The sequence below is a fragment of the Strix aluco genome, chromosome Z, assembly GCF_031877795.1.
Source record: "Strix aluco isolate bStrAlu1 chromosome Z, bStrAlu1.hap1, whole genome shotgun sequence".
NCBI lineage: Eukaryota > Metazoa > Chordata > Aves > Strigiformes > Strigidae > Strix > Strix aluco.
The window spans coordinates 35,803,117-35,829,628 of record NC_133971.1 but is presented as its reverse complement, the minus strand read 5'-3'; the positions used below and the strand labels follow the sequence as shown (position 1 = coordinate 35,829,628).

Sequence of the window (26,512 nt, the reverse complement as noted above, 5' to 3'; positions counted from 1 at the left end):
GGTGCACATGTTTCCACTAGTTCTGACTGGGAAGAAGTCTGTATTCAACCTGTTGGGAAAGTTTCCCTGCAGATGGTGGTATGGGATACCCCTGAGCCAGCCCCTGGCAACCATATAACCAGTTCATTCCAGCTCTTTGGAGGAGGAGGAACTGAAGGGTTGTACTAGTTTGATACCCTCAGCATCCAAGCCCCATCAACTCAGTGGAGGACTGTCATTTCAGATGCTTCTCCAGAGATACAAGAACCTGAACAAGCAGCCAGAAGACTTTTAACTGAAGATGTGAATTCACTCACTCACTGCCTTCTCAGGTCTTCGCAGCTGTCTCCTCTGGCAGTATCCCCAGCATTGATTCCAAATCCTAAAAAGGAAAAGATTTTTACTGTTGTGGAGGAGGAGTCAGACAGGCACCCAGATGTTAATTCTCTTGCAACTTCCACTGGGCTTTTGCTGGTGCTAAATGTCCATCCTCCATCAAGGAATTAATATTATTTATATTGCTCAGAGATACTAACTAATATTGATTCTTGGCTTTTCAGCTCTAAAGAGTCCATTCTCTTTCTTTAGACTACTATCTTGACCTCTCTGGTTTTGTGCCAAACCCCCAATACTCCGGGCATCCTCCCTCAGAGAAATGGTGAACTGAAGTATTTTTTTTCTGTATAGCTCTGCTTCCCAACATGTTCTATATGGGCAGAATTCTGATTGACAGGGTTGATTTTCTGATGTTCTACTGTCTCCTTTCTACCCTGTCAACAGATTAAAGGTTAATGGAGCACAGAAATTTCTAGACATTTAGAACCTGCTTGCTTCCTTCATGCATTCTGTCATCCAAGGATTGACTGATTAGCTTAAAGAAAATGTAGTTTATAACATGCAAGGCCACTGTTCCTGACCCAAGCTTAAAGAATGCAGCAGGATTGCAGAGTGTTTTCTTTCTCATTGAAAGTGTTTAGTACTGAGGATTATTTGGAACATCTTGAACCAAGCCTTCTGTGATACATTTAGGAAGTGGTAAGGTGCCTTGTATGCTGAAGAAGTATGTACACAATGGATATCATTGATGGTTTTTCTACAGAGATGAGCTTGAGTGGGGATCCTTCATCTTTTACAGATGGACACTTTGTCAGCTGTCAGAAATAGGTAGAGCAGTGAAGAACCAAGGATTTTCTTCTTAACCTGCATCACGTTAATTTTAACTCCTTATGAATTCTGAGGACCTTAAAAAGATAATAGATATGGTACCTCATTTAGTGGCTTTCTAGGCATTCGGTTTTGCCTTGGTAGCCTAGTAGACTCTTGGCACTTGCTTATATTACTTAATGGTGTGTAGGTCAAGGGACAGACAACAGACCACTCTTAAGATAGAAAAGTCAACTAATTCTGCAATGATGTTTAAGTTGTATTGAAGTCAGTCCATGAGAGCATTCATGTGAAGTGAAGGCAAGAAAATACAACTGGAACTCCAAGGTATATCACCATTGATAGATGTTCTCAGCTATGCCCTAGAGACCCATCAGCTTGTGCTGTGTGCCTGTTTCCTAATTTTTGTTGCAGTGACGATAGTGCTGCTGGTAGCAAAAAAAAAAGTCCTTGCTTCAATAGCCCCAAGCAGACCATTGTTGCACCTTTGGTCAGAATTAAATTATATTCTTCAATCCTGCCGCCCTGAAAGACCTCTTGATCCCTCTGCAGTATAGCTGTGTTATCTCCATCTGTAGTCTACATGCTCCTTGAGATTTGTGTCTAAGCTGTCCGTAAAAGATAATTAAGAGAAGAAGATCATATATCCTAGAGAGCAGTCTGTATCTGTTTTGTAAAGATGCCCATTTCACCATAAGAAAATTCTTAGGCATCCATAAAACAAACCCAAAAAAAAGTGCTGTACTGGTACTCTAGGTTATCTGGGTATGTATTTCAACCCTGTGACAAAGACAATTTTGTCACAAGAGGAAGCTAAACTCTGCCACCTCTCAAGTAAATTTTACTCCAAAGTATACTGTAAGCATTGGTTGTTTTCTTGCTTTTTTGAGTGGATATGATACCACAGAGCTATATAAAGCAGAGGTAAATACAAACAACTATCTACACCTTATCCTCCCTTTTTTGAATGGTTATGATACAGTAAGGCAGCCCTACTTGACTAGTTTGCTGTGGTGAACTGTTAATAGATATATTTTGACAGAAGGGAGATTAGGAATTTTTTGTTTAGGTGGAAGACCATTAGGAAAGACTCAACAGAGTTGTATAAAGCAGGATTTAGTAGAAATTACTAGCTGCTCCTTATCAGAAGAACTGAATGAGAAGAAACCCTGTTAAATGAAAAGAAGTAGTTATAAGGATAGGTTATATTTGAGGTTGCAGGCATAGGTTTGTAAACTCTACAGCCTTGTATATAGATGCTGAATCCATTCACACTTTTGTAGGCCTTTTAAAAAGAGTAGGCTTTTTAAAAAAGATGGCAATTCTTTCACAATTCATGGATTTGGGTCATTTAGATGCTGAAAATTTTCTGAAATGCGAGAGTGTACATTTAAAAGAATGACTGTGGATTTCTAGCAACAAGGTCAGATTTTTTCAGAAGAGAAAAGCAGTTTCTGGGAGCTTTGTGTTGCATGAGTATATTATCATGCATAGACTAAATTTAAAGTATTGTTTGCCTTCAGCAGTGGAACAACTTTGATTGCATATATGCCTACTTAATTTTTGTCTTTGCTCCAAAAGCACTTCTTCATGCTGAACATTTACACTGCTGTGTTACATATTCATGGTAGACATAAAGCAAACTTGACTCTGCATATTGAAAAATATTTTGTATGTGTAGAGAAGCATTCCTTTTCCTTCCTTATCACCTAACACAAGTTAGTTAAACTAATTGTAGTTTAAATGAAAAGTTAAGATTATTTGCTATAACCAGAAGGGAATTGTGTGGACACCAGAACATCATTTGCAAAACTGCAGCTTTTCCCCCCAAATTATCTACATCTTCACATCATGCCGTAAACTATTCCGTAACAGGGTGGAGATTATAAAACGTCTGTTCTGTGGGCAGTCTAGCCCATATTTGTCCAACATTGGATTTCTTTTTCTGAAGTATGTGATACTAACCACTGTTCCCTGTGGCTGCTTTGGCATTTGTAAAATCTCTGATGTTCTAGAAAACAGAGAATCCAGCTTGTATTTCCTGAAAACATATGCACTAGTCAGACAAACCTGGATTCCAGAGGAACTGCTGCTTTCTTTTGCATTCTGGAAACGTGATTCTCAATGGAAAAATCACAGAAAAATTATTTTCAATGCCAATGACACAAGGCATTCTTTATCAAACAGATCTGTTAATCTATTGTGCATTTTGAAATACATCACTTGGATGTTGTTGTGTATTGATGGAATATCTTTCTAACCTGTGCTTATTTCCCCTTGACCTCTGAGTGATTACATGTGGAGATACGGTTCCAGATGTTAGTCAAGATGCTAACTAAAGCACATATCCTGGGCTTTCAGATATGGTAGGCTCTTTCTTCTCGTCTTCTGTTTGCACCCTATATTTTTGCTCATGTGGTAGTGTCTCATTCCCTTTGTAAACTCCTTGGGCAGAGGGACCTGTGCTCTTGGGTCTTTCTGTGAAGCATCTGTGGAACCACAATGGCATGTCAATAATTATGATAACATGATAATCAGTCACAAGGGAGTGCTAGTCAAGTCTCATGAGTTACAATCAATGTTGTGTTCTGCAGAACGAGGAGTGCTTTTAGCTCCTAATTTGGTTTACAGACATCTGTAATGACCTGCATAAGGGACAGAACAAGGACAGAAGGACAGTTGGTATCGGTTCATAGCTGAGGGTATATTTCCAGGTTTTTGAAAATGTTTCCTTGCCTGTTTATTCAGTGCATTCTGTTCACTTAAATCAAAGATCATTCAGCTGCAGAAGAATTAAAGTGAATAGTGAAGAAGAGCAAGGAGCACTAAAATTCTTTTTGGTGAAATTGGCTGTGCTGCCTATCACTCAGAACAAGACAAAGTAAGTAAATTCAGGTCTTAGAAATCTCATAGTTTCAAAAATCAAAATGACAGGTAAACACTCCTTGTACATCGTTCCACTACTCTACACTTCCAATTTCTATTTGCAGCAATCGTCATTACACAAATGGGTTAACAGAGGGCAAATGAGACACTTGATGTTTTCTTTTTCCCATCAGCATTCTTTGTAAATCATCAAGGAAATACTTCTGCTTTTTCTTCCCCTTTTCTTTAATTACAGAAAAATTAAAATGCCACTAGAATACCAAAGTGCTGGTAGCTTTGGTAACTAGTCCCCTAAGCAAACTGTTCTGTCAGTGATCATAACCTAATTACCACAGGCAATTGGAAAGGTTGGGTTTGGTTTTTTTTTTCCTTTTTTTTGTTTGGATGCGGGGAGGGTTTATAGGTGGAGGAAAGGTCTTTGGGTTTAGACAGAGAACATTCAGCAGTAACAATAGTGTATATGTTTAAAAAAAACGCTGGAAAATGTAAAAAAAAAAAAAAAACAACACCCTCTGGCAGATGATCAAGTGCCTGTTGAGACAGAGCAGCAAGTCAGTGAAATGCTGGAGTTGCCTGCTCAGTGTTGTGACTCTGCAGAAGTCCTGAAGTGACACATGCATCACAGGGCTGTCACAGTGCTGAAACAGGCCAGGGGTCATGGTTAAGAGCAGGGTGTTGCTGGATAAGGCTGAGGAAGCAGAGGTGGCCCCTCTGTGCTCTGTGTGTGGGTCTGTGTACTTCTTTCCCGTCAGAGCTGGCCCAGCACAGCCAAAAAAGCGGTTCCTTGGCAGGGCTTAATGGCAGGATGATGTAGTCTGTTGTGACTAGTGCATTCCTTTCAGGTTAAACTAGGGAAATGGCATTGTGTTAAAATTCCAAGTCGCATGAATGTTTTATTGCCACAAGTGCATTCAGGCCTCAAGGGGAGTGTGTGTGGTGGGGAAAGGGGGAGGGAGGGTGACTTAGAGACTTGGGAACTATCAGAAGAGCACTTCCCCTGGAAAATTTTACCCGGCAGCACGAAGCTGATGGGCTGTGATAGTCACTTAGACAGGTTTCACTTTTCCTAAGCTGTGGCTGTTTAAAATCTCACAGTCCAGACAATTAGCAGCTGAAGTAAATATGACAAGACACATGCAAAGAGGTTGGGCGATAGAGGGGAAGGAATGCACCGGGAGGGAGCCGGGTTGCCTTCTCCTGTAAACTGCCAAACCTCTCCCCCGGCCTCCTCCTGCTCTGACACCCCAGCCGAGAGCCCAGTGAGGGGAGGTTGGTTTTTTTCCCCTGTCTGCGAAGGCCAGGAGTGATCTGTTAACTGTACACCACTGACTGGGAGTCCAAAGCAGCTCATGGTACTGTATGTTACCATTACTACTCCCTCATTCCTTTTTACATTTTTTAAACAACTCTTTGTATTAGTGGTTGACATGACTCAGGAGGATTTAATTTTAGACTGCGAAAGGACAAAATAATTAAATGTAACAATGCTGCACGTTAGCGAGATTTTAGTTCTTTAAGGAAATAAACTTATCCATACAATTTGCGTTAGTTGTAGGTGATGACTTCTAGCAAAGTTTAAACATGATTCTTTAGTAGATCAAGAATAGGGAGTTTGGAACAACAGCCATGCAGATACAGTCCTTGGAAAGAAACTTTGTTTTGAATCATACTAGATTTTTTCAGTTTCTCTGTGTTTTTATATGGGCTCAAGCTATTCCAGTCAAGTGCTGTATGTGATTTTTGAGTGGGGTTTTTTTCATAAATTACTGTGAAGTCTTCAGTTCAGAACTCTTTGTAGTTTAAAATTACATTAGATGTTATACTATAATTATTTGTATGTACATGTTGCTGGTGACTAGTGTGAAAATAATCTGCGTGGATATGTATATGGAAGTCTAATGGGGACCTAAGTGACATTTGTGGGTAGTCTGGATCTCTAAAAATCAGACTGTTTTCACAAAAACATAAGCACCTGTGTTTGGGCAAGTTTGTCATGGAATTTGTGTGCTGTTCACACGTGTATGCACACACACACTAACTCATGATTCATGCATGTACTCTTGTAAAGTCACTGAAGTCAAAGAAACAGCAAGCATGTGAGTTAAGACTGGTCTGATTCCTCATGGGACAAAATGCTCTAGATCTTTATGTATTACATCTTTATTTAAACATCTAGGTCTGAGTGCAAAAATGTTGCTGTATGCATGTAAGCACAGATATTTGTGTTTACAGAATACATGACACTAAAGAATGATGTGACACGTTTTTGGTTTTGCAAGTGAGAAATGATCATAGAGCAGATTTAGTTTTTTGCAAACAGTCTTTTGCAACAACTGTGTCACTTCAAAGGTTATGTACAAACTTAAGTTCATTGTTGCTCATGTTGTTAGCATTCTTACTACTAGACAGTTTGGTTTCTTGCAAGGGCTCATTTGGCCATGTTAATACATGGCCAAATATTTTTGATTTCTGAATGATAAGGTAACATTACATGCAAGAATTTGTATCTGCAAGAGTTCATAAAAACTTAATACTGCCACATTAGCATGGAAAGTAGAGAAAGTAACCCCACTGTACTTAAAATAAGATAAAATTTTATAAAAAAAGAGAAGAGGAACTTCTTCCATCTTATGTAAGTATGTACATAGCCTGTCTGTACATATGTGAGTACATTTACATATGTAATTTTTTACTGATTCATACAATTTACTCTTTCTGAATTCTGCAATTAAAAATTAGTGTTAGTATACCTTAGCAGCAAAGAGAGATACTTGATTTGGTTGAAATCTTTTACATTATAAAGCAGATGTGCACACTATAATTTCTTATTTGTCCACATATCTCCAGGAAATCTAGTTATATATGACATCTTCGCTTTAAAGAATGTCACACTAGGAAAGAAAATAAATCCCTGAACAACCCATAATAAACTATATCCTGTGTTATCTATTTCATAAGAACTGTTAGGACATCTGTGTTTGGCTGCATGCTTTATTTCTTTTGCTTGCATAAAAAGAGATAATTTTGTCAGATAAACAAGATTTTAATGTGATTAGTTCCCATTTATGATGGTTTGGTGGTGGTGTTTTTAAACAGTTAAATTGACAAGGCTTATGGCGGGTCATAAATTCAACAAGCAGTCGGCCATAAATGATTTATAAATGTAATCATTACTTCAAATTTCAGGAACTCTCATTAACACCTTCCATAAATTCCAAACAATATGCACTTTAAGGATGTATTACCTATTTTGAACTATGTTGGGTACAACTGTTAAGAGTTTACTTGTGAGGATCTGCAAATGAAAATTTAAAAATGACGGTTATCAAAGATAAATGGCCAGTGATATATGCTCATATAATGTATGTAAGTATTTATTTATTCTACTATTTGTAACTGTTAAAAATAATTTCCCAAGTCAATTGCAGTAAATTATAATTCTTTCCTAAAAACTGGGATGAAGAAAACTTTGGAAATATCCTACAAATAGATTTCACATATCATTCTGTAAAGAGGTAATTTGACAGAAGGTCTTATTTTACTTGCTAGCTACAAGTCTGATGTCAAAATAAAACAAAGTTATTTAATTATTTTCAAATCAGAAGATGCATAGGAATGTATGCGTAGGGATGTGGAAGTAATACTAACTCTTGACTTTTCCACTCAAATCAGAATTAGCATTTCATACATTTTGCAGTCACTTTTCTCAAGTTGCAAAATTGTAGAGAACCATTTTGGTTTTACTGTTACGTTGAAAAGAGAATAATGTGCGCTACACCATGGCTGGGAATTTCAGACTGCTACGCATTAATTGCTAAGCATGTTTTAGATTTCACAAAATAGTGAGGCTGGTGTGAAGATTAAGAGATTAATAATAATACATTTAACATTAATTTTTTTGCCTTTTGATACCTTGGAATATGCTGACTTTAGGCTTTTATATTTTGGTTTGCAAATATAAAGCAGAAACTAACACTGTATTTTACTTCGATGCTTCCAGTAGTTCGGTCTTCACCAAAAAAATTAAAAAAGAATCTATTTTAAGGTGCATGCATATATGTACATACACATATGTATGCATATATATACACACATCTATATACACATCTGTAGACTCATCTATATATACATACATGCATATACTAATCTAATTATGCTACTAGAAGCTCTAATGTAGACTTGTTTAAACCAGTTTAAATTTTGCTATAACTGTGTTCATCTAAACCAGTAATTCAATGAATGATGGCTCAGAATATGAGCTGGTTTTGTAAGTCAGCTGAACTATGGTAATTAGCTCCATCCACTTACCACAACAAATGTGAGGTAAAAATGTGTGAGCAAAAACCTCTTTCACACAACTTTAATCATCCACATTTTATCTCAAGTTTACAGTGGGCGATAAATGCACATGCATTTAGGTATCAAGGTTAAGCTGATGTGTAACAATATTTTAAATCATAATTCAGTAGTGTGTCTGAACTCAAAACTAGATCTGTGTGAACATGAGTAGAACTTGTTTAAATATGTCTACATTAGGGTTTTGGACTACTATAACTGGATCCATTTTTAGATGGATTAATATATTTTCATGCTTCCTAATAAAGACGAATCTCGAAAGGTGATGACTTACATCTATTTTCTTTAGAAAGTTCTTTATTTGCAATATTAAGAAAGTTTAAATTGTCATTTTGAGAATTCTTTCTTAACAGATCTTGAGATATCATGTAAGGATGAATTTGTATCTCTCTCATGTTCATGGTATACATACCACAACAAGAAAACTTAATGAAAAGAAAAAAGTCTTGAAAATACAGAACTGGCTATTACCAGTTGTACAGTTTTTTACATAAGGCTTTAGGTCCAGTCTTTATATACCATACTCTCACGTGGCAGTCAGAACTATACGGAATTTAAAAAAAAAAAAAAAATTAAAGATCAGTGACTTTTACATATAAATTTTTTCAGGCTTACTCTTCTATTAAAGATGTGGGGTTTGTTTTGTGGGATTTCAGTATATACTTTTATACTTGGGTCAAAATCTTCCCAGCTGTTTTAGAGTTTTAAACAAACGCAATATTTCATTTTGCAGGTAGCTCAAAAAAAACCCCATAGCTTTGAACAGTTTTTGTTAGCAAGTTCTTTCAAGGTCAAATTTGAAAAAAAATATTTGGGTATTTGAGCTATGAATAAGCAAAGCATGGAGCGATGTTTCATGTGCTTAGAGTTATATGCTTGGTTTATTTATGGAGTCTGCATTGGGAAAGACTGGAAAATGAGAAATAGAAGAAACAATGTGTACATGTATCTACAGGAAAACTTTGACAGAAAGGTACATAAATGATTTGTTGTTTCATGTTGACTTTGTAGCAATGTTGATAGTTTGTAAGCTTTATTACTTGAGACAACTTACTGTCTGACTGTGCCCACAAAAATTAGTGGCAAAATTGGACAGTGGTAAGGCCCAGAAAAAAAAAAAAAGTAAACTGAAGCAAGCACGTACACTTTAATTTCATTTCACTCTTTTTGTTCTTTACTCTTTCAGAAAAAAAAAATATTTTCAGGGATCAGATACTTTCAGACTTGTGAAGATAAAAGTCCCATAATAATTTTGGAAATTTTCTTTTTTTGTCTTGTGGATTTGTTTCCAAAATGTAGACTCTGCTAGTGAATTATTAAGTTTAATTGGTTTTGGACTGTTTCTAGCTGTTTTCTTGTATCTTCAGGTGAGCGCATAATGTCAACCTAAGCAAGGATTTTCAGACCTACATAAGTCAGGACAGTGTGGATCCATAGGCAGACCTAGTGATACCCTTTCATTTGGGCAGTATATTTTCAGCAGATTTCTTCTCTACCTTGTTAGACTTGGATATGAAGTGGAAGGCAGAAACACACACCCCTGCATCTTCTGGGTGTGGACTAAGCCTGAACTTCCTTGGCACCACAGCTGACAAAGTATTGAGGGCACTTCCAGGCACTACTTTTTACGTGCACCCCACCCCCATTTTATTAACAGGCCTGTAAAAACATGTTTAAAATCAAGTAAGAAAGGTTCTCTGGGGAGTAGGCTGTCTTTAACAAAGGGAGAGAAGCAAACAAACAGGTTGCTCCTTACTTGGAAACTGAAGAAGGATGATAAAATGTTAGGAAAGAAATTAATCTAGTTCCTGATCTTGCATGTGAGATGATTTTTCACAGTAGCAAGTGCTGCATAAATGCTGTCACTTGATTAGTGTTATTTGTGGTGGGATAGCAGGGATAAGGACAATAAAATGTGCCAACAGTTGTGCTGATTCACAGAGTAATGCCTACTCCTCCCTTTTACATGTCTAGCATTATCTAAGGGACTAAATACCATGTTAAAAAACTTAGGGTATTAGTATATAGTTTATTTGTTTAGCTAGTCTTCCTTTTGACTGCCAGACAACTGGTACTTGCCACAGACTGGGGAAGACTCAGTTGACTGATGCAGACATGGGAGCCACCACATTATACTATCACAAGTGTAAATTTCTAGCCTCTTTCAGTTCCAGTACTTTTCTTTGGAAGCAATTTGAATTGACAGGGCTTATGTGTAGAACTCATAATGACAGAAAGATAGGAAGGGGAGATGAATCCAGTCTTATAGCTACTCTGAAGATTCTTCATCATCCTCCAAAAAACCAGAGATCTGCTAGATGCGCTGTTTGCTGGGGAATTTTTTTGCTTTCTGTTTCATCCAATAGTATATCATCTCCTCAGCCTTTTGCTGGAAGTCCCATTAATCTTTGACTAAGAACATTATGAAGATTTTAGACACAATCTAATTGCACAGCAAAACTAAAATACTTCTCTTTTGAGGCTTTGAAAAATTCGTGTAACAGGGAGGGGAGGGTTTTTAAATTAATGACTATACTCAGTAACAAAGGTGTGTATTGGCAGTGTTCTTATTTCTCATGAAGCAAATCATATTCACTCTCTTTTCCTCCTCCATTCTCCACAACGAAATCCATTCCTCACCTACAAAGAAAACCACCTTGATTCATTGATCTTGCTCCAAAGACTATGTTATTATATTCTGTCCCAAAGAACTTGTTAATTTAATATTAGGATTTTACTGATATTCTTCCCATTTCTTAGAGAGCTGCACTAGGAAGGAAGCTGGGTAATCATCTATTGAATTTTCTTACGAAATGTGCTTTAAATTGTTGGTGAGAAAACACATTTTAATTTTTTATATGAGAGCAACATAAAGGATAGCTGCAAACTTAGAACCAGCCGTAAGTATGTACTTCAACAGTGCATTTCTTATGCTGTATTTTGAATCAGAGATTCATTTTTTTCCTCCATGCTTTGTTTCTTGGGATTTTTCTTTTCTTTCAGGCTGCATCTTACGTTGCAATTTTCTGTTAGTGATGAAAACGTTGTATATTGTATTCAGAATCTCTCCTTGGTAATTAGTGTATGGATATGCAAAGTGTCATTACACTACTGACTGAAATGGTATTTCTGCCAAAGTCCTGAAGGTCCACAGGTAATTGTACCTGAGTTCCTTGATCTGCACAGGTGCCTTCTCTGACTATAATATATTAAATGTCAGAACTGAAACCAGCGCTGCAAGCTTTGCCTTCTGCTTTTTTTTAAAATCTTTTTGTGATAGCTTCATAAGTGTGGGGACCATCTGCTGATTCATGCTTGCATTTGCTCTGTGTTTCTGAAAGCATGTCTGTCTGTCATGACAAGAGTTCTGTTGGTGCCAGTGGGACACTGCAGAAACTTCCAATGAGGGAAAAAAACAAAAAGCATCAGCCTGTAGTCTAGCGTGCTTTAGGTAAACAATAAAAATTGTTAGAGTAAAAGGACCTAAATTGCCACTATGAAATAGGAAAAATAATTTAAATTAAGACTATCCTCCTGCCTTTTCCGGAACTTTCAGTTCAGTCTTACTATCCAGACCCCTGGCACCATCTGTAGGACTGCAGAACATGCTGATGCTTCCCCAGGAGTCTCAGGGGTGCTTTCCAGCAGCCTTCAAGCCCCTTTGGAACAACAGAAAAATTTCCGCAGTGACAGTGACATTCCCACAATGGTGGCATGTCTTCTAACCTGTACTCTTCCTGTTGTTGATTTTCCCTATGACCTGTTTCAATTCCATAACTCTTAACCTTTCCTTGATGGTCACTGGTATTGGCCTCAAAAGGTGCTCTCAGTCTCAATGTTATTTAGAAGAGGCATCTGACTCTGGGCATTTTCCATTAGCTGCACCAGTCATTGAAGTGTCTTTCACTTTTACCTCTTGTCACTGTTTATCTCCCTTTGGCCTATCTTTTCAACTCCTGGTCAGAAGAGCATCACTCCTAATTTATTCCACAGTCAGGTCCTTATTGCCCCTGGACAGACTTGGTATGGAAAGGCAGTGTGTACATGTATGTCCATATCTATATGGGGAGGGAAGGAGTGAAGGATTGGGCAGATATTTTTCCTGTAGCTCAGAATAAGTATTACCTCAAAACCCCCTATTGACACAAAAGGCTGTGACCCCTGCTCCCCCCTCCCCTTATTTCCTGGGTGGGTGGAAGGAATAAAGGTCAGGAGGGATAGATGGGGAAAAGCCTTTATGCTTGTTGTTCTATCTTTTGTTTCTGCTGATGATACATAAAGCAAGTTGTAAATAGCTCCCTCACACACAGCTGTTACTCCTTTGAGAGAGATACTGCACAGTAGCCACACTCTCAGCACTGCTATGCCCCAGGGATCTGAGAGGGACACTTTAAAGACCCTTTTCATTCATTTCTGCATTTTTGACAGAAAGAAATTTAGCTTTGTATCAGACAAATGTCATCCAATTATTAAAGCTTGAACATTATTTCAAAATTTTAGTAGCAGTCAGCATAATATCAAACAATCTCAAACTATGAATTTGTATGATATACAGATATACGTGTTTGAATCCTCATACACTGCCTGCCATCTACACCATAGCACCTGAATAAAAAAAACTAAAGAAAAAGAGACAGGTCAGGTACAAATTTTATTTTAAATACAGGGAGTAGTAGCAGGGTTTAATTTCATTTATTCTCCTATCAGTCAAATGAGGCTCACAACCTGTATAATAGTAGAATTCATGAAGTGAAAGACACTAAATGCTTGGCTAATTATACTTGTTCTCATCCTGGTTTTAATATTTATACCACTTGGGAATATAGATGACAAAACAGATTTCAGTGTACATTTCTGTATTAAACTTATTGGAGAATAGTTTTTAATTCCTGGGACATAAACTTCCTCTGACATGTTTGTGTGTGATTTAAAATGTGTTCAGGGAGCTTCTGTGTGTATAGGTATCTATTTGCTAACATTCAGAGTCCTGTCTCCACCTTCCTGTCTTCCCTAGTGCTTGAAATATGATGCTGGCTGTATTGTTAATTTTTATAGTTTAAAATCAATAAACTCCTCAACTTTTAATATACCTAACACTGATGCAAAACTTACCCTCTGCTCTCCTGGAGTTCTGCAGATATCAAGGGCCATTCTGGAAAATTCGGGTCTAGTATGAACCTTAATATAATGGATCACTGCATATAATAGTCAGGAGTGGAGGGAGTCCAAGGAGCTTGGAGAGCTAAGGTGCAGAACAAACCCAGAAATTACTTCGTGCAGTATTTCTGTGCATATTGTTTTGAACAATTACAGTGATGATAATGAGTAGAAAAGCAAGATGGCACAGTGGGATGAAGAACAGCTCACAGAGTCATTAATTCTGTAATTTTTGATGGTCTGTGAAGCACTTGCTAATAGCTTATGGAGAGCTGACTAGTGGTGTGGTGCTGGCTTTCTTCTTTGATTTCTGCTGCTGAATTGCATGAACGTTTTCCTGCTTGTACTTTTCCACGTGTACAATCACTGTGGGTTGTAAACACAGGTAGAAGGGGAGGTGCTCCACATGACCGTAATGGAAAGAGATTTGGTCCACACAGCATTTTGTCTCTTAAAATGTTGTCCATGCTCTTAAGCAACATGAGAATCCTTGAAGAGCAGAATAAATAAAAGTTGGAATATAAATGCAGAGAGATGTGAGACAGTTTAGGTAGGGTACTTTAGGTAAGGAAGAACAGAAAAATTCAGTAATGGAAAATGAAAAGTCACTAGAATTGAGATGGCCACACTGAATAGGAAATTGAAAGGTAAGAGCTGAAGAAAGATGACTTAATGGCTTGAAAAAGAGTAATGGAGAGAGCCACACATATATGGAACAGCACAAGTGGAAAGAAAAAGGACCGGTAAGAGAGGTGAGGACCGTGACCATGTTATTGGTAGTCGTAGGTTGTTAAAATATATTGTCAAAATGAATCACTGGAGTGCATTCAGGTCCACTGGAAATTCAAATGTGAAGGTACTTCATTAAGTCTTTCTGTCTCCATGAAGAAATTTGAAAACTAGGACGGTAATTTTGAGTTAGATACAGGTCTAAATTGGAAACTGAGAACAACAATACAATATTAGTCTGCTTCCTGGAGAAACTGACTGTTCTTGGTAGCAGTGTTTTGGTCCCTTGTAGTTCAGAATGCACTGAGTGAGCTAGGGAATGGCTGTAAAAGTGTGCATTACAGTAATTAAGGTAATCTGAGACTTAAGACACGGGAATAAACCTGTGTCATGTCACAGATCGAAGTGACTTTGGGATGCCAAAGTATAGGAGCTTGTGATTATACTAAAAAACCACAATGGTCTTGTTATGAAGAGAAAGTAACTTGTGACTCTGATGTTGTGGTAGTTGATGAAATAAGAAAAATAGCAACTTCATATAAAAATCTAACTTTAGTTTTTACAGTTAATAGTAGATCTAATAGATCTGTTTCTGGTCTTGGAAAAAATAATTTTTTTTATATTCTGTGAGAAAATTTTAGGTCCTATGAATGCTTCATTTCAAACACAGAATTTTGCCTGTGCAGTAGTTTTCTGAAAAGTGAGTACTTGTGCTAGATGAAAGAGGTCAGTTGTGTTTGCCACATTGCACTTGGTGAGAGATAACATAATGTTTCAAAGACTCTGACTCTCCATTCTTTGGATACTTTCTTGGATTTCAATTGCTAGACTGCCCAAAATGAAAGGACTTCCATGTGAAACATGGTTATCTATCCATTTAAATGAGTTGTAAAACAGAATTTTCTGAGAACTGTGAAATGAAATAAATGCTGGAGAGGCCAGGTGTTTGAACACTCACACTTTGTGCCATATAACCTTCAGTCCATCACAAAGGAGGCTGACTTGTGATGCTGGAATATTGCAACTGTGTGTCAGGTCACTACTGCTTTTTAGTTCATCTGAGGTTAAGAGTTCAATGTAAACTAATGGTTTACATAGGGAAAGCATAAACATTCAGTTAGGACATGTTTTAGCCTTATTAAATTGCATTTCTGCTTTCATTTCATTGTGATAGCTCTGGAGTGCCTTTACGTCCTTCCTTCATTTCCACCTCTGTGTAGTCTTACCGTCCATGTCTCTGCCATAGAAAATCTTCTAATCTGATTGAGACATGTTATCCTTTTTCAGGTGCCTTCCTAAAGACACGCTTATTTTTCTAGGCCTATGAGCTCCAAAAAAAATATCACTATGTAAGAGTGCAGAAGGAAGTTGCCCGAAGAAATTCTCTCTTCAGTTTCACAGCGTAAATTGTCTTTTTGTATTTGTCTTCCAGACTTTTAAGTTCTTTGGACATGATAGGTGTCTTGCACAGTTGATATTTGACGAACAATGGCAGTGAGAAAAAAGGGTTTCTTGCCTTCAGGATTATTTTCTTTTTCTTTTTAAGGTGTAATGTCTCAACAGAAGTCTGTTCCCACTTTATTTTCCAGAGTAAGGGCTTCCCAATCTATCTGTGGTATTTCAACTTTATCTTTCCAGATGGGACTAAAATTTTGTTCAGACCATCCCTTTTTTCTCTCGTGACTTCTGCTCAATAATCCCACTGATGACGGTAGATTGTTAATCTTCCTCATATATTTGATTCTAAATCTCTTGAATATCCTAAACATCCTGTTTCACCAGTTTTTGAGAGTGCCTCAGTGTAAATATTACCCTGCAAAAGAATGCTTTACATTTGAAATTATTTAGATTCTTGCCAAAAAAAAATATATACATATAAGCAGCCAATGACAAAAAGATTTGTTTGTAGGAAAAGGTTTCAAACTGTTAATGATGGTATTAAAAGTGTGGTTTATATAAGAGTAGTAGTATACCTAGCACTATACAAACAAGCAATATTAGATGGGCCCCTCCTCATAACCTAAACAGATGTTCAGAGTGATCTAGTCGTGAAACACTCACAGTGGCCCTAGGATGACTGTCTCTCTGAGCACTGTGATTGACATTTAATGGTAGGACAGAGACGACTCTCCCTAGGTGGCTTAAGGTTTTCGTGCTTCACAGAAGAAATTAGTTGTTTTAAAGAACAAGTGGAATGCAGTGAGAGCCCAGGTGTGAAAAAGAACATGGAAGAAAGTCTGAAGACAAGAGCTGGCTAAATAGACAAGAGAGGAGGAAGGCTATGGGCTTCAGGGAGCAAAATGAAAGGAATTATGATGGGGAACAGAAATGTAGCCAGAAGCGGAGTTGTTCAGAGCCTTGAAGTTTAGGATGAAGAGCCTGGACTTGAATCAGCTTCCTTTACCTTCCACATCAAAGAGGGGAGTGACATGATCCAGGCAATAGGTGAGAAATACTACAAGTTTCATGCTACATTAATAGGAAACGTACTTACAAAACTGAAGCATTCAAGAGAGAAAAAAAGATTGTGAACAAAATGGTCTCTAGATAAAGAATATTAATTTGACATTCAAGCTGCAGTTTAGTGAGTATCCATCTTTTGGTTGTCACTGCTTTTATGGCAAAAGCATACCTGCGCAGTGATGTTTATCTAGAGTGTACAGTGAAAAAACAGGTCCACATTGATTTTATGAAGTGAAAAAGCGTGCAACACACTGGCTTTGTGAATATAACTTGTTTCCTGTGTAGTTCTATGCTCAGAATTAGGACAGATCAGCCATGGAAAAATGGAGCCAGCCTTCAGTTTTGTTTTAGCAGCCAGGAGATCTTGGTCACTGACATTTTTTTATTTGAAAGCAGCTTAAATAATGCAAGGTGTTTCAGTTAGTCTGTGTAGTAGGGTGCCTTTTGGAGCGATCCGAATTAGATTGCATGCCAAAAGCAGCCCAGCTGCAGGTTCACAAAGCTCTGTGTGGGCTGCTTTTCTCAAGAGCAAAATAAGGTAACTTACTCTGCCGTTGGAAGGCAGAACTCACTGCTCCAGAGTCATTCAAGTTGATTACATTGCCCAAGTTCATTTGCATCTTAACTCTACTGTCACTGCATGGCAACCTGCAGTGTAGAGAACTCCAATAACAATTTTAAAAGATGGCTCAAGATGATAATAAGGGAACTACGGATTTGAGATGCCCATAATTTGAATTTTGGTGGAATCTGTATGTTTCATTGTTTCATTCAGTAGAGAGGATTTGCAGGGGACATTTGGAAGGTTCTCGCAATCAGAATTAGAGCTGGTAGTGCTGACTGGGTTAGATGGGAGAGGTGGGCTAGAACCTTATTTTCTCTGCATGTGTGTTGACGATGCCTAGTGAACATTGTGAGTTGGGTCTGCAACTGCTGGAAACTGCCATTGTTTCCACTAAAAATAACAAGATGCTTCCAGCATTGAAAGAGATATGAATGTTTCCTTTGATTCAGACATTGTCAGATTTTAAAGCCTAGGTTTTGTCCAACCCTGTCTCTTCCCTTTCTGTTTGACATTTTTGTAGAAAAAACCCCAACACAAATACGCAAGCAAAAAAATAAACCCCACAACAACTAATGGTTACATATATAGTTAACTGAAATCTATTTGATTTTGTAAACTCACTCAGATGAGAGAGTGCCATCTTCCTGTTGCCCAAGCAGTGATCAAGAGAGAGGTTGTTCATAATGGACCTAAGGCAGGCCATAAAGAGTCCATACTTAGGTTTTTATATATATACATATTTATATTTTTATATATATAAAATATATAGACAGACAGACACTTAGAGAGTGTACTCCAGCCCCAAATTGCTTTCCTTGGTGGCTAAGGAGAGCTTGGAATTGATGACATAGTGGCCAGTGGGTTGGTGTTTCTCACTTCTTAAAATACTAAACAGCAGAGCAGTGAGCAGGGTGAGAAGTGTGTGTATATCTTAGTATGTCTATGTGTGTGTGTATAATGTTTTATTAACGTATAAAAACAAGCATAATCCTGAAATGCAAGCAGAACGGCAAGCTTGCAACAGTCATTAAAGTTCACTTCCAGCTTAAATAGTAACCCTGCTGACTTTTCAGTACATATCTGGTAGAGCAGTTTTGTTAATGTTTAGACAGTGTCTTGAAGATGGATGTTTTCATGAGACTTTTTTTTTAAGTGTTGAATATTGTCACTGTTGATCATCTCTTATTCCATTTGTAGGTCCATATACTCTTGATGCAGAACTTTTCAGTGTGCTGTATTATTTCTAATGCTTTATTCCATTTTGCTCTGAATTTTTCAGAATTCAGTTTCACTGATAGCAAAGACACCCGTTCTCCATCCTAGCTCCTGTATGGCTTAATACCCTTGCTCATTCACTCCACCTTTCCATTGCTACTCTCACAACTGTTTATTGGGCTCTCCTGTAAACTAGATATGCAGAATGATCTGAGATGAAATCACCTTTTTTGATGTTATTGGAAACCATTTTCTGAGGTAACTCATCCCTGGGGTTATCTTTTGCGATCTTTTGTGATCTTGAAGTATTAAACTTGTTTCTGAAGCTGCTCATATTACCAAGAATAATGATTCATGTAAATTTATTCTCTGAAGTCTATACTCTCAATTTTAGTAAGAGTGAGATAGCTCAAAACATAAATGGGATGGGTAAAGTCAGCATCTGATATATAGCTAATTGTTAGAAGAAAATTGAATGAAAGTTACATCAGCAGAATTATTTCAGTTACACACATGGAATGCAAAAGAAAAAAAAATGCTGTGCCCCAGTTCACAGTAAACAGTATGTTTCCCTACCCACACCCATACATGTGGAAGGATTTTCTTCCCTGGCACCCTGCTATACTTGCTTATGCCAGTGAGACTAAATGACATGCTCTTACTGATATGCTGGTACTGATGGACTACTCTAAAGCAGCCCCACCCCCCTGCCTCTCCTTTCTCCCTGTCTGAGTTTGAAACCTGAAACTTTATTGCGCTGTGGAGTGTATTAAGGAGAACAGTTGTCTTTGATGTAAAGGATGGTGCAACTTGAGCAACACTGCACACAAAGACATATATGTACATGTCATATGAGACATATAAGTCTTTGTGTGCAGACATATAGATACATATATCTATCTGTCTGTCCATCTGTCTGTCTATCTGTCTACCTATGTATATTTTTATAGGGATAGGTTTAGGTTTTTTTCTAGTTAAAATATACTTCATTGCATTTTGCTGGTGTTTACAAGGCATATGCTTAAACTGAATACAGTTACTTGAAAAACAATTTTGCATGCTGGTTGGGCTTGGTAAATACCACCATTGCGATGTCTTGATGTAAATATTGAGGCAACATTTCTTCCCAGTTTATATGTAGTATCTTGTGATTTTTCAGATGTTTGAGGTCCTTCCTTGTGTGAGTGGGGTTTTCTTCCCTTTTTTTTTTCCCAGGCATACTGCAGTGCAAGTGCAAATTTCCATAAAATTTAAATAAGGTGCTTCCTGTAATAATGAATAATTGTGGCTGCTCTCTGGTCTGCACTGTAATTAACCATGATCAGACTTGTTTGGGGGAGATATTGTTCCTGTTATGATTTGACAGGCTACTGTGATTTTGCCAGATTAAACAACCTGCAGCATTTACTTGCAGAGTCACGGGGACACGATGTGCTCCTGCTGCAGCAGCTTCTTCTTAAAAGCAGTAGAAGAATGAATTGAAAGCTATCTGTGAAGGGCCATCAGTTGTACCAGTGAATACAAACCTATTCAATTTTTGTAGGTTGTAATGACTCTTTCGCTAGGAGTGTTCACAATATTGTACTATGTGATACAATGTGAATTAGACAGTAAAATCTGTCATTGTGGCTCAGAAAGGGCACAGTGATCCTTGTATTTTTTATTTAGCAGATACTTCTGCAGGGTAAATAGAATCTCTCTGGAAAAAAAGGAGGGGGGGAACGCTGAACCAAAACCAAACCCAGAACTACAGAAGAACCATAAAAAATAGCCCTAAATAAAAATACTTTCTCTCTGCAGATGCTCTATGCAGTAGAATGATCTCTGTGGACATGGTAGCATTGTATCTGGCTGCTTGGTCAGCCTCTGTTTCTCTGTGTCTCTTCTTTTTTGGGTTAAGAACTGTTCAAAACACTACTATCTAGTTACTGTGGTGTCTTTCATTTAGATTCTGTTTATTGACTAAACCACAAGGATTCCTGCCCAAAGTACCAGGCAGCCTACGCTTGAATGATTTTGATTTTCTAACATCAGCCCTGGGGTTTATTTGAAAAATGTACATACACTGCAGCTTTAACAAGTCAAGTGACTGCATGATTTTGACCACAGAGTAAAGTATATCTGAAGATCATTAAATTAAAAAAAGGGGGCGGGGAATAAATGTAGTAGTCATTGTACCAGCACTGTGCATGTGTGACACATGTTTTTTGTCTTTTCATCTTCCACAAGAGCCAGAAAGTTTCCTGCCGTTCTCTTTCCAGCTATTGACAAATGATTGCCAGATGTGAAATCTTTGCAGTGCTCTTTTCCCTTCGCAAACCTGCAGTGATGGGATATTCGATTCTCCCTTGCCCATTTCATCTCCTTTCCACATCTGCCAGGGACACACAGGCAATACATCCCTACATGAGAGTTTAAAGTTTATTCAGCTCTTCCACTCCCCCCAATAAAACATTCAGAGACAACAGATGAAGTCCATGTGACTCTCCATAAATCTCAGTGCATTTCAGAGTAGGTTGGATTTTTTTATTTGTATGCATCTAGGTAAGTTTGGTTTATTTGTTGCTGTTCATTTTATATATAAACTTATAAACACATATATATGCATGTGTATGTGGAAAAGGTAATGTCAGTTTGAGACTGCTAAGGAGTTCCTGTCATTGTCACATTATATGAATCTGTCTTCCTCCTGATGCTGAAAACAAAGCATAACATTTTACAGGATTGTCTGCTAAAGTGATTGTAATGAGCAACATCAGTGATGACCTCTGTGCTGTGGAAGTTTTTAAAATACTTTTTAAAAATAGGTGAAAAAAACAAGCCTGTGACAGATTGTAGATGATGTGTTACCTCTCGCTTTCCTTCAGCCCTTGCTACTGTATTTTTAGGCAAATTCTGAAAAGACTTCCCTTCAAAGTAACTTTCAATAATCTAAGTGAGGAACTAATTTTTATCTTAACAGAAATAATTTTGAGTGGCCACACACATAATCAGACTCATGTACAAAGATTTTCTGGCACTGCTATCTAGAGTTTGTATCAATGGGGGATAATTTTCCCTTCCAAGTCTGTCTTTAAGTATGTTTAACAAAAAAAAAAAAAAAAAGAAATAAAAAAGGAGAGACAGACAGACTTTCCAGCTCCTGACCTTCCTATCGGGTGGGCTAACATAGGTGGCCTTTCTGTTTTAATACTACACTTTTGGCAAACTGAGCAGCCCTTTGGTCCTTAACACAGATCACCATTTTTTAAAATTTTTTTAAAAAGTTGATAGAATGTCTGCCACATGTGCTTAAAATAGTGGACAGAATTTCAGGAACAGAGATGCTTAGGTTTTAGTCTTAAAAATGCAAGACACTTGCTGTGTTCTTATTTGAGGGTTGTAGTCACACAGTTATTACCCTTTCTGCCCAGGCCTTTTAAATGGAGCCATATCCTTGTTTTCAGAATGTCCAGACTTACAACTTCACTTTTTTTTTTCCCATGTAAGATGTCTAGGTTCCTCCTGTAGAGAAAAATACCTGAATCTTGTGAGAGGAACACTGTAAGGGAAAATCATCTGCTTCTCCTCACAGAGCAAAATAAAACCCAAAAACCAAGCTCAATGTGAGTGAAACTTTTCTAAGATTCCAGGGTTTTTGCATTCTGCTTTTGAAGATGATGGGATAGTGAAGTGAGTAAGTGTTTATGGCCCAAGTGGCAATTTTAATTTCTTCTTTATTATTTTTTTTCCCCTTTAAAGTAAGGACAGATAATTTTTGAAAGAAGCACAGAAAACTTAAAACCTTGAAGGTCAAGGCAAATGGTTGTCTGTCTTTTTCATAAAACAATCAGGCTTGAAACTCCAGTAGGAGGAGGTGAGATCCTTCAAGTTCAGAACGCTTCACTTAATTTGTCCTTACTAATGCACTGGCTGGTTTCTCATGTCTTCCTTCTTCTCTCACCATGGTTACTCAGAGAGGTGCTAAGCAATGGAGGTGTCATCCGGCCTGTGCACTGAGGGAACGTCCTTCAGAGGACGACTTGTCACTAGCCGTCAGAGAAGAGAGTGGCTTTGTGGTCTCTGAACATCTGGCAGCGCTGCACAGGAAGCTGAGGGGGTGTCATTAATTGTGATGAAATAATTTAAACCATCAGGAATAAATGAGGCTGTTAAGCTAAGTTCAGATTCCATTTGCTGTGCACATGTGTCTAGCAGCCTGTGTGCAGTTAAAAAAAAGAAATGAATTATATTAGCTTGTGAGTAGAAGTGAAACAGATACTGTAAATGAAGTGAGTTACAGTGTGATGACATCATGTAGAACATTCAGAGAGGGAGTTTTGTAAAATCAGCATGCAGGAAAGTGGTATGTTACTTTGATAAAGTTTTGGTTAAGATCACACCTGATGATGATGGGTAAAGCAAAGGATGGTTTGGTGCAGGATTTGGGAAGCTTACTGTGCATTTTTAAAACAGCCTGTCTTGTAAACAAAGTTTTTCCTGCAAATGCTAGCACAGTTTATGTTATTTTTTACCTACCAGTCTAATAACTTTGGAACTGGGCCAAGTCAGAGATATTCACAAGTAAGTGGTTGGGCCTCCTATACAGAGAATACTTTTGAAATTTTGTTAGTTTTAATCTTGTCAAAGGAGCATTTATTGGCATGAGATTTTCATATCTGTGCATCAGTTGTTTTATAAAATGAAGAAATTACACTGCACAGGATTTCAAGGAAATAGGTAATTTTGAACTGGTTGAAAAGGAGATGTGTTGGGTAAAATGTCTCAGTTTGCTTTTTGCTTGGACATTCCTCAAATAAAGAATTATCAGCTTTCACAAACTTGCAGAGAAAATGGCTGTACAAAGCTAAATTCTTTTGAACAGGTGTTAGGTGCAGACTAACTTGTTTCTAACTTTTAACAGGCAGACACAATGTGACTGCTGGCTAGTGACCTAGTAAGCAGAAATGGTGGAAAGTGGTGGTTGTGGACATCTCTAAAGTTTCAAGAAGTTACAGATTTAGCCCAGCCGCTTCTTTGAAATACTGCAAGCCTCTAGCTGCAGGTAGGACAGAGCCAGCAGACACAGCCTGTGCTTTGGCTGTCAACAGCATATGTATGTACTGCTGTTTCCAGAGAGCAGGTAGACTGCTCACAAAGGTGCAGCTGGAAGGCTACTTTAAATTCTGCCAGCTACCAGCAAAATATTGTTGGGATTTCTTCCTGTGGGTAGAAGAGAGCATGAGTAAGTGTTTGTGTATTTCTTCTGCCTTTCTGAGAAAATGTTATGGTCAGCTTCTAAAATGGTGCTAACTTTGGTTCCATTGTCCAATTGCCTGTTTGTAGACTTCCAGTTTTCTTTGCTCAATTCCTGATTGGAATTGAGGGTGCTTCAGCATCTAAAGACAGAGTACTTTAATTCCCAGTGGATGCCTTTAGGTACGAGGAGTGGCTGAGGGAACTGGGGTCGTTTAGTCTGGAGAAGAGGAGGCTGAGGGGAGACCTCATTGCCCTCTACAACTACCTGAAAGGAGGTTGCAGAGAGCTGGGGATGAGTCTCTTTAACCAAGTAACAAGTGATAGGACAAGAGGGAATGGCCTCAAATTGCACCAGGGAAGGGTTAGACTGGATACTAGGAAGTATTTCTTTCCAGAAGGTGTTGTTAGGCATTGGGATGGGGTGCCCAGGGCAGTGGTGGAGTCCCCATCCCTGGAGGTGTTTAAGAGTAGGGTCAACATAGCACTTAGAGATACAGTGTAGTTGGGATCTGTCAGTGCTAGGTTAACAGTTGGACTAGATGATCTTCAAGGTCCTTTCCAACCTAGATGATTCTGTGCTTCTGTGATTCTGTATTAATAGAGGTAGGGCTGGCATCCCGGACTAATTTGTCCACTTCCCTTGAAGGAGTTGGTGCCCCAAAATAGTAATCAGAAAATAGTTCTTTTTTGAAAAATCAATTATTCTTTTAGACTTTAAAACTATTTTCATCACTAAAATTGCATGTATTTTGTGTAAGTCACTTCTTTTATCTTGTCTTATGGTGCCCAGACAGGATGCAGTGGTACAGCAGATGGTGCAAAATTTGGTCATAGGAAAGACAGTGTAAGGATCACCAGTCTTCATAGTGTATAAACTTTACAAGGCTTTTCCTTCTCATTGCATACCCTGTAGGTGAAGTAACTGTTTATTTTAGTGTGGAAATATTAAGGAAAAACTTGCAATAACAGTCATAACTTTGACCCAAAACATTTTAAAATCTGTAAGTTTTGCACCAGTGCTTCCTTCTGCCTTCTGAAACCAAGAAATTGGTGCTGTGGTTATCGCTGAACTCAAGTTGGTATCAGAGCATTCTCCAGAGCACTGGGAAGCTGTTGAGAAAGCGGGTGGGAGCAGGAGTCAGAAAGTGAACGCCTGACCCCTGTAAGGAGCTGAACACAGCCTGAGTCCTGGAGGTGCTGAGCACTTTTTGTCCCGGTTGAAATTCCAGGTAAGATGGAAAATTGGTGCATGTCAGGTTAAGGGTCTTAATAGGCTTGTATGTGCTGAACTGCAGGCCAATGAATTTAGACAGTTTGGATTTGGACAGTTAAAATATTATCAGTATTTCTAAATGAAAAGAATATTAAATATTTTCTCCCTGGAGTGCTTTAGTTGCTGTAGCGCAGGTCATACCTCACCTTGAATATATTTGAAATGTTTTTGCATTTTGTATATGGCATGTAGTTTGGCTGCTATGTAGTTACGGAAAACAACATGAAGACTTTTGTTTTTACTTGTTTCTGCTGTGTCGGAGATACTGGATCTCTCTCCCCATCCTTTCAGAACGGGGACTTTTTATTTTTTAAGGCTTTTGCAACCCCTTCTAGACTGTCACTTTCCTTCTGCCTAATCCCTATCATGCATCAACTACATTTGTTTATACCCTGCTGGAAGCTGTGAAGAAACAATTCTTCAGTAATGTCACTAGAAAATGAATAAATAAAAGCTTTGTGTCCCCTAGACTAGTTTCTTTGGGCTAATATACACTGAGAGATATTTCTGAGGAACACTCTCTGTTTATGTTTGTTTTAAATTAGTTAAATAATTGTGTTAAACTATGACACAGTGGAGAGGGAGTGGGAAATAACAAAATTAAGAACCACAGAGTGAACAGATAGTGCTGCAGACATTGTTAAAACTTAGCAGCCTAAGTGTAAAAGTAAACCCTGAGAATGGGAGGGAAGGGTGGCTGTACTAGATGAATATAAACTAGCTAGCTAGCTGCAGTGAAATGCAGACTGTTTCAAGTTGCTTTAATATTTATAAAATATGATTTTAAGGACCATGTTTTCTCTCGCAGGAATAAACAAGCCATCCCATCCTTCTGAAATAATTTATTAGGCTGAAAAATGTTCAGAGATTTAAATTGAGCCTATTTTGTACATTGAAGATAAATGCACATTTAAGTCAATTTATTTTGTAAAGCTGTTCTGTGAGGTTCATGATGTAATAGCAGAAATATTGTGATTATGGAACAAGATTTCTTGCTAGGTTTTTGTCATCTATTAGGTTCCTTTTGTTTGTCAATTCTGATAACAGAACTCTGAAGGAAGTTTCTCAGTCTTCTGTGTAAAAGAGCTACATGCTTAACTCCCAGTTACAGTTTTAATTCTTTTTCTTTCCTCGGATGGGAATTGTGTTCTTTTAACCCATTGTCCCCTGCCTCGTTAAGTACATATACCCTCTAGACATTGCTTTCTCAAGGCAAAGCAAAGTTCATTATAGATGCAGCTCGCTATTTGTGAGCAGTGCTGTGTGGTGCTGTTTTGGTACAAAAATATTTCACTTGTGTGTTAAGTTTATTAGATATTCTTTATGTAGACCAAAGAGGTATTCTTTGATGCTCAGGCAAACCATGTTTTTAGGAACATATCATAAAATCAGTTGTTATGTGAGAGACTTCCCTCGAATGCTGTATTTGTTGTTGACTTATTACTGGAAAAACAATAAAGTAAAAATTGAAATACATGCATTTGAGC

The 26,512-nt window shown here is 37.9% G+C and overlaps 1 protein-coding gene across 2 annotated transcripts in view; it reads left to right on the top strand.

The window, feature by feature from the left end:
• The window catches only part of BNC2 (basonuclin zinc finger protein 2), a 233,101-nt gene that overhangs the window by 24,914 nt on the left and 181,675 nt on the right, over positions 1 to 26,512 (top strand). Inside the window, exon 2 of one of the 2 annotated variants that reach the window (XM_074812595.1) lies at positions 191 to 255. The exons of the other annotated variant lie outside the window; for it this stretch is intronic. Within the exon in view, the coding sequence (XP_074668696.1) occupies positions 191 to 255 (65 nt within the window). The remainder of the gene's footprint in view (positions 1 to 190; positions 256 to 26,512) is intronic. 2 annotated transcript variants of the gene reach the window in all.